The sequence below is a fragment of the Drosophila mojavensis genome, unplaced genomic scaffold (genome assembly GCF_018153725.1).
Source record: "Drosophila mojavensis isolate 15081-1352.22 unplaced genomic scaffold, ASM1815372v1 contig_136, whole genome shotgun sequence".
Taxonomy (NCBI): Eukaryota; Metazoa; Arthropoda; class Insecta; order Diptera; family Drosophilidae; genus Drosophila; species Drosophila mojavensis.
In genome coordinates, this window is record NW_025318667.1 from 6,425,803 (window position 1) to 6,434,923 (window position 9,121).

General features: G+C 41.0%; 1 protein-coding gene across 1 annotated transcript; it reads left to right on the forward strand.

Annotated features, from left to right (window-relative positions):
- Positions 1 to 7,475: 7,475 nt before the first annotated feature.
- On the forward strand, positions 7,476 to 9,121 carry LOC6586068. The gene is made up of 3 exons (XM_002011655.4): positions 7,476 to 7,638; positions 7,701 to 7,789; positions 7,857 to 9,121. The coding sequence occupies exons 1-3, from the start codon at positions 7,560 to 7,562 to the stop codon at positions 8,094 to 8,096; spliced, it is 408 nt and encodes a 135-aa protein (XP_002011691.2). The 5' UTR covers positions 7,476 to 7,559; the 3' UTR covers positions 8,097 to 9,121.

Sequence of the window (9,121 nt, forward strand, 5' to 3'; positions counted from 1 at the left end):
ACTCTGACTCCTGTTGAAGATCTTTCAGATCGATATGCGGCCCCGTTTGGAGCTCTGTCAGCGTGACAAATTAGTTAGTGCTGGGATTTTTAATTCTCTTGTTGTTGTTGTCTTCCAAATGCACGCTAATGAATATGATTAGCATAATGAGTAGCCGTGGCTGGAGGATCAACGGCAGCTGCTACATCTTTACTCATTGACTTTTGTTGCTTGTCTTTTTCTTCTCTATATGTGTGTGTGTGTGTGTGTGTGTATATATATTTTAATGGATGCCGCTGCCCCCCCCCCGGCTCTCACCACTCGCTCCCCTGCCACACCCTCCAGCTATGCTGTACTTACACGCTATCATAACCGTAATAAAAGGCCACATATGGTCCGTTGCCAGGTAGATTTTTTGGTTAGCAGCCGTCACGGCAAACCTAGCGAAATGAGCTCATTTATATTAACATGCCCCAACCTCGGGCTCAACAAGCAAGCAGCACTAAGCCACAGCCTCATATCAGTAAGACAAAAGCCCCCGCCCTAAGCCCCAAAAATGTAACAATCCACCCCTAAAATAAAAACAACAACAACAATAAAAAGCAACAAAAACTGTCAACGTTCATGATGTTTGACAGATGGACCAGCTACAGCTACGGCTACAGCTACAATTTCAGCTCCAGCTCCAGCTCCAACTCCAACTCCAACTCCAACTCCAACTCCAGCTCCAGCTCCAGCTATAGCCTTAGCTCAGCTGGTTTTATGCATCACTAAGAAGCATTCATCTCATTTTTGATATCTATTGTTGACGAACATCCTGACGGGCTGCTGTGGTAAAGTGAGATACGATGCGATGCGATGAGATGAGCTGAGTTGAGATGAGTTCAATGTAATGTGGAAATCTAAACTGTAACAGAATTTCAAATGATGCAAAGGTATACTAACCCCAATTAAGAGCTATGGTTTAAGAGCAGACAGAGAATCACATAAAAATGTTGATTAAACCAACCACAGAAAAGCTAAAAATAAATTTCAATGATATGAGATGTATAGAGCGGAGATAGTTTCAGAGCACTACAACATGCATGGACCTATGACTTATGTAGTTCTCATCGTAATACTACGATTAATCATCAACTAAATAAATATATATAAAGTATACCCACCTAATAGATATTCCAACTATTCCATATCCATATCAAAACATATACTCATATACATCTATACTCTATATATACATATATATCTGCTCGACCTTTGCATTGCCGTAAACTGCATGACCGGAAATGTCGTAAAGTCTACCCTCGACTTTTACTTCTGTGCATTTGCCTCTTTTTGTTTTGGGTTTTTTGGTGATCGCATCGTAAAATTATATATTTAGCGTATAGGAAGTGAGCCATAAAACTAGATCATAAATATAAGCTGGGCAGTAAAATTTATGGGTTTTTAATCACATAAGTATGGAAACGGTTGAGTTTTAATTGCGTCAAATGTCTTATATAGTTAGATATTTGTACATCTTAATCAATGGTAACGACTTGTTTGAAAGCCGTATTAATAATAACGGATGTGTAGGCGTCTATTTTTATGAATACAGGGTATGAACTGGTTTATGAATTGTCATAAAGCCCTTCCTTTGATTTCAAAACAAAGACATTTCTAGGCAATTCTCATAAGTCGAGGCAGCTTATAGACAAGGTCGTTGGAATAACCAACCATAACCAATAGAGAAGAGTTATTTTTGCTAATTTTATTGTTTAATTATATAGTTTAAGCTGAGGGTTTTGTTTCATTTTTACAGGGTATGTGGTAGTCGGCAGAAAACATTGTCTTGAACAAACTTTATAAGCACAAACATTTTTTTGTGTATGGTCAAGTTGAGTAAGTAGCATTGACAGCTCTTAACTGCGAAACGGTAGCCTTTCTATGCAGTTCTCACCAAGATGAAATGGAATTTACATGTCTGAAAGAGCAGACTTTATATAATAAGAGATAAGTGTAGATCTAAAATAAACAAAAAAATAACTTTTAGAAAGTTCTGCAAAGTATGTACAAGTGTTCATCTACTTTTACAGGGTATATGCTAGTCGGTTATGCACATTGTTTCACCAGAAAATAAACAATTGTCCTTTTTCAAGCCCTAAAATTTTTTGTTAATAGCTCAATTGTGCAAGCAGCGCAGAATGCTCTTCCTACAGAGCCTTTCTATGCAATTCTCATTCTCATGATAAAGCTGGTTTTACATAAAGAAAAGCTAGTATCTAATATGCTTAACCGTGCTGATGTGAACAGCTCATTGATTTGGCCACAAATTGAGATCAGCTAAGCAGCAGCTCAATGCTCAATGGATCAGCACTGAGCCGTGCGGCCCCATTGGCGCTCCAGATGCTCCGTTACGTTCGCACATATCCTGGCCACGGAGACACAGACAGCGACTTTTGTCTGCATGCAAATGGGTCTCGGGGCAATCGAGCTGCGATTTTTTTCTTTTGTTCTTTTGCTTTTTGGAGCTTGGGTTCTGGGGGCAGAAGCAGCTGCCGTTATGGATAATAACGGGAAATATTCCATATCGAAATTTGTAGCGCCTTTTATCGTTGGCAACTTTGAAAAGTTAGTCACTTGGCTGGCGCACTGGCACTGGCACTGCCACTGCCACTGCCACTGGCACGCCCCTGCCATTTGAACGCCCACTGTGCCGGTGCTTTCACGTAATTTTTCATAAACATAAAAGTTGCTGTTGCTGTTGCTGTTGCTGCTGGGCGCAATGGGCGCAGTGGGCGTGGCTCGGAGTGGTTATGCTCGCTTATGGGCTTTGCCAGTGCTGGAGCAGGAGGCGGCCGCAGAGTGTGTGTAGCCTCTGCATATTGTATTTGTATTTTGTGATTTTAATGCGGCATTTTGTGGCAAGCTGTATATGGGTGTCTCTCTCCCTCTCTCACTGCTCCCCAGCCCTCCGCCTTGCAGCCGCCCCTACCACCAGCCCCTCTTGCTGCCTCTCGACATTAGCAGCGAACGCAAAAACATTTTATGACATAATTTTGTTGTTGCCTGGCAAAAAGGTGAACGGCTTTTTTTCCTCTCTCACACATGCCGGAGACAATCTACATACGACTGTGAACTTTGCCATCGATGACCCAGCAGCAGCAGCAGCAAGAACAGTCACCTCCACCCCCACCCTTCCCTACCCCTCTTTGGATTTGCATACTCATATTAAAAGACCTGGCTCAGTCGCCTTTCGGTTGTCGGCTCTCGGTTCTCGGCTTTCGGCTTGCGGCTCATATGGCGCATTGTGGGCTCCTCGGTGAATTGTAATTACAGGAATGTATGTAACCTAATGACACGCCCCATGCGGCAACGAGCATCCCCCCGCCACCGCCCCTTCCTACTGCTGCTATGTGTTGAAATGAAGCAACATGTGCCCATTCCATAGGCCACATGCCTACACGCATCACACACATACACCCCCTTCTCGGCCGCCCCTCTCCTCGCACCACAGCCCATTTGCTTATGAGTAAGTGGCAAATGTTGTAGAAGAAAGCGCCAAAAACAACGAAACCAAAAGCTTAGCATGAGCTAGGCGATGGGGAGGGGGATGAAGAGGGTGCTGCGTAGCTGTTGGCGGGGGGGTGTGTGGAAAGGGTGAGACGGTAGAACAAGACACTTGGAGCATTGTCAGCGTTCGGCGTGACGAAAATTTAATGCTCTAAACAAGCATCGCTGCTTAGGTAAATAAAAGTCTATGAATGGCCTAAAGGTTTATTAACCAATCAAATAGCTGGAAATAGATATTTTAATGATGGATGTATAGATAGACAGATAGATAAGAATAAATAGATAGATACATAGATAGATAGACGGATAGATAGATAGATAGATAGATGTATAGATAGATAGGTAGATGTATAGATAGATAGATAGATAGATAGATAGATAGATAAATAGATGGATAGATAAATTACATCAATATACATACTTATAAATAAACAATTCAGCTATAAAACACTAGATAAATTAATAGAACTATATATCTGAATAATAAATCTGAATAATAAATATCAACCATGCATGTTATAAAAAAATTCAAAAAAAAAAAAAAAAACCCTTTTTATATATTACAATAATGTTTAGAAATTTAGAAAATACAAAATTGTAAGTAGCTTTATGCTGAATTAAGTAAATAGACTCTATTCAATGCACCCAATGTTCGTGCCTATATCCCTAGGACCTTTCGTTCCTCTCTCGCGGTCCATCCGTCTGTTCGCCTACCGGCCAGTTTATCCGTCCGTGCTTCTATCCGTATATTCAATCAAAATCAGCCTCAGCCACATAGATAGTTCTAGCTTTTTAGTCAAATCGGCTTGAGTGCTGCAAAGCGAATGTATTTTGCTCATATAGCCGCCTTAACTAGGTAGATCCCATCTGGAAATAATTGAATGAAGAAACTCAAGATGATGTTTGATAATTAAAAAACCCAAAATTAGTTTAGATGGGCGCTCATCTTGTTAATAAAGACTATGACTGGCATTAATAAACGCATCATTATATGCACGTGTGTGTGTGTGTGTGTGTGAGGGAGAGAGAGAGAGAGCGAGAAAGACATAGGCTCATTAACAACACGAAATGTGCGCGTATGTGTGTGTGTGAGTATGTGTTGGGGTGTTTATTTGTGTTATTGTGTGTGGGCGTGAAAAACGCCTCTCAGCCGCGCCAATTGCAGGTGTAATATTTCAATGTGCGTGTGTGTAAGACTGCGGCTCTCTCTCTCTGTGTGTGTGAATGTGTGTGTGTGTGTGCAAATTTATATTTGCGCTTAGCTTAGTGCCAGGCAACAACAACAACAACAACAACATGAAATAGCAAACATGGCCCAAGCAAGTTGGCAACTGATGCCGCTTGGCTGCTGCAATAAATAGCTGAGTCGAGTTATGGCGGCGGCCGCCTTTTCTGGCTGGCATGCGGCATGCGGCATGCGGCATGGGGCATGAGGCAGCTGTGCCACAACAGCAGCATAGAGCCAGTGGGTGTATTATCTTTGGAATTTATTACCAACAAATGTTATTTCTAGAACGTTAGACACACTTGCAGGCCGCCACCGACGCCGACATCGACGCTGACGCTGACGCAGACGCCGCCGCAGCTAGCTAGCGCCAACGTCTCATCAACGCCTTCATTAGACGCCAAGTAGCTTAGCGAAGATGCGCAGAAAAAACAAAAACAAAACAAAACAAAGGAAGTACAAGCACGAGTGCTCTAGGCGGGAGTGCACGACTGGTAGTTACCCTGCACTTGGTGAAGAGCTGTTATGCCCATAGAGTGGACTCAATCAATTCAAAGGGACGATCGAACGGGCAAGTGGATAGACATATGGATGGACAGAGGAATGAACTAACGGACAGACAGACACAGAAAAACACAAAAGATGGAAAGACAGACGGAACGGGCAGAAGGACTAACAGGCTAAAGAGTAAACGGACAGATCAACCGCCGGACGGACGAGTTGACGAATCGACAGACAGGCACTCAGACGGACGTAAGGACGAACAGATCGCCGAACGGACAAATAGAAGGCAAAAGACGAACGAACGTACAGAAGTACGGGCAGGCAGAAAAACGAAACATACAGATGGTGGAAATTACGAACGGACAAACAGGCGAACGTACGGACGGGCGGATAGAAAACCGAACGTACGAGCAGAATGAAGAAGGTGCGGATGGACAGACGGACGGAAAGGCAAACGTACGGACGGGCGAATAAAAAGACGAACGAACGAACTGACGGACGAAGAGAACAAAGACAGAGACGATACGGCACTCAGGGTTAGATCAACTCGATCGCCGTTTTCATTTAAAAAAAATATATATATATAATTGTTATATGAAGGACACGCAGATGGGCAGACGGACGGAAAGACCAACGTACAGGTGGACGGGTAGAAGGACGAGCAGACATATGTGCGCTAGAAAGACGTAGAGAAACTCAAGTACTTAGAGCTACATCAACTCGACCGCCGTCTTAATCTAAATTATATTCACTTTACAGAATCTGTTACACCTCCCTCCCTCCCTCTGTCGCATACACACTCCCAAAGAGCAGCATACCCTGAGCTTGCATTTTCAATGGGTTCTGGGTATAAAAACATCATTAAATTTACGACAAGACAAAAGCAGGACACCAACAGCTGTTGGAGCTGAGAAAAAAGAAAATGGCAAGCAAATCACATGGAGCCAAACTTTCTAATATCTGCGAACATAACGGTACTCCAACTACAAATTGTCAATAAACCTAATGGCATGACAATTGCTACCGTAATGCATTTATGAACTCTACTTCAAGGCCATAAAGTTCATATATGTATATGTATATGTAAATGTTATATAGCATTAAGAGACCCAAACTTGACTCTACTCTCTCTCTCTCTCTTTCTCTCGGTCTTTAATGTAATCTAGCTGCTCCTGACTGTTTCGGCTTCAATTTATTCTATGAAAGAGTGTGAGAAACTAGAGTCGAGTCATATTAAATCCTGTTGTTCATATGGAAATGTGTATTTAATATAGTAATATCAAATCAAGTATCAAATTCATCAAGTGAACGCAATGTCGACAAATTGAAAGTAAACCAAACCACACTCTGCCCGTCTGTGAAGAGTTCCGTAAGCAGATACCTTGATTCCTGTGGCAAGCTGCTGTAATTAGCTTACATTTTTGACACAATGCGGAGAGCACTCATCTATTGGAAATATGCATCAACTGAGCTTGGCATCGCTTGCTGAACCTGATGCCACATGCTAGTAAAGCAGCTTTATGATACGTCAATCAGAACGTCACTCGGGTTGGGCTTTGTCGAATTACATTTTCCGGTTAACCACTAAAAAAATCTCCTCTTACTTCCCCACTCTGAAGCCAAACGTTATCCGTATGAGTGCAAACCTTTGCTAGAGACTTGGAATTTAGTGCATAGACTCGTGTGCATGCTTAAAATGCAAACTGTCAAGATTTTTCCGTCCCACCCACTAGGGGCGTGGCGAATCGGAATATTCACTTTCCGGTAGTTGAAGTAGGTAGAGAGTTGAAGTTTGGAACGTATACTTCCTTTAAGCACACAAGTTCAAAAAGATATGGTGGATATATTTACGACTATTGGGGGCGTGGCTAAATGAGTAAAACTCTATCTTTTATAAACTAGAAACTCAAACACAAAATTTAATAGCTAAATTAACACGGACATCCTCAATTGATTGTCCCCAAAAATAATATATATGCCAATTGGGGGCGTGGCAAATTCGCAAATGAATCTGGCAGTATTTAGGCCGTGAATTGAGTATTTTGAAGTCGATAACGCACGACTGTAATATTTCTATTTGCTTTTCTTCTAGTATACAAATAAATCAATAAAATAAAATCAAATATATTAAAACTAGCTTTACCTCTCCGAGCTCAGTTGGCGTGTGAATTCAATTTCAAGTGCTCAAACGTCAAAAAGGGAATATCGTAGGGAGCAGGTCGTAGTATTCAGACTGTATCAGTTCAGCTTTCAGTCAACATTAAATAATATTTTAATGTAAAAAAAGTAAATTGATAAAATGCAGTCTATAAGGAAAGTGTTGAAAGTGTGGCGTAAATTTGTATCATTCCTAAAATCTTGCCGCGATGCGTTGACAGGTAAGAAGGCATCTCTTAATGAGTGCAGCGAGAGCGGTTTACTTGAACACTAACTCTTGCAGTGGAGGAGCGTACTCCAAAGTCAAAGAAACCGAGGCGTCCGATGACTGCCCAAATGGTTCGCAACAAGCGTAAGAAGGAAAAGAAGCGTGTAAGTATTGCTTGCATTGGTCTGCGGATAATCGATATGCATATTAATCGAGATCACAATCAATCAGTCAAAGATGGCGAAAACTGCTCCGAAAACGAAGCGCACCCAAACAGACCCACGCGCTGAGGTCCTTTGGCTGCAGCAACTGATGCAATCTTCCCGGAAGAAGCACAAATTTCGCAGGGGTGCGCGTTTGGCGCTGAAACTACACCTTATTCTGTTGATGGCGGTCCTCACATTTGGGGTCGTCAACAACATTGGCGTCTGGATCGAAGTTGTTGCACACCTCTTTAATTACACGGAGTAGACGACCTTAGTTCATATACACACTTTACACACTTTAGGGTAGAGGTATAGGTACAATAGGTACAGGTATAGGTATAGGTATAGATATAGGTAGATGTAGAGGTATAGGTATGGGTATGGGTATAGGTATAGGTATAGGTAAGTTATAGGCTATAGGTAGAGTTATAGATATAGGTATAGGTATAGGTATAGGTATAGGTATAGGTATAGGCATGGGTATGGATATGGGTATGGGTATGGATATGGGCATGGATGGGGTATTAGGGCATGGGTATAGGTGTAGTTACATATACATATAGATAGGTACATATAGACAGATATATACGATAGACTTTAGGCAATAATTCGTACATCTTAGTATTTCATCGTATTTTATAATATTATTGAAAATATTAGTTTATTTATTTATGGTTAGGGCATAAGTGCTATCAAAATTTTTAGTTAATCTAGCTTTTAAATCATCATATCAATCATAGCCAATCATTTTGATACACTTCAGACAGGAAACAAGGTAAATTTTAGTTGGTATACATATAGGCGATACATTCTTCTATATTTTAGGCAATAGACACAATAGAATAATCTTAGTTTATATAGCCTGGATTTCTTTTCAGGCTGTAATTGGAAATTCAAGTCTTAGTTTATATAGCTAAACATCCTGTTGTACCTCAGACAGGCAACTGAGGGAAAATTTGGATTACTTTTTATATATATGGTGGAATGTATGGCTGTAGTTCAGTATTGGAAGAGTCATTCATATTAGGACATATCTATGCATTCTTTTTGGCTAGTAATTGTGGGATAAAATCTTAGTTTCTATACAAAACCTTAACTCTCATTCATATACATTTGAGTAGGTCATCCTGCTAGTTTTTTTGTTTTGTTTGTTGTTTGTGGGGCATAACATTTCCTTCGGTTTATTTATGTTTTGAGTTTTGCTTATTCAAGTTGTCTTAAACTGATTTCATGTCAATTCTGTGGCGAAGAATGATCGAAATAAAATATAAAAGACAACAACCAAATGAA

Excerpts from the sequence above, each read along its gene's own strand:
- LOC6586068 (XM_002011655.4), top strand. The coding sequence starts at position 7,560 with ATGCAGTCTATAAGGAAAGTGTTGAAAGTGTGGCGTAAATTTGTATCA. Across the intron at positions 7,639-7,700 it reads TTGCCGCGATGCGTTGACAG|TGGAGGAGCGTACTCCAAAG; the intron begins GTAAGAAGGCAT and ends TAACTCTTGCAG. Across the intron at positions 7,790-7,856 it reads GTAAGAAGGAAAAGAAGCGT|TCAAAGATGGCGAAAACTGC; the intron begins GTAAGTATTGCT and ends ACAATCAATCAG.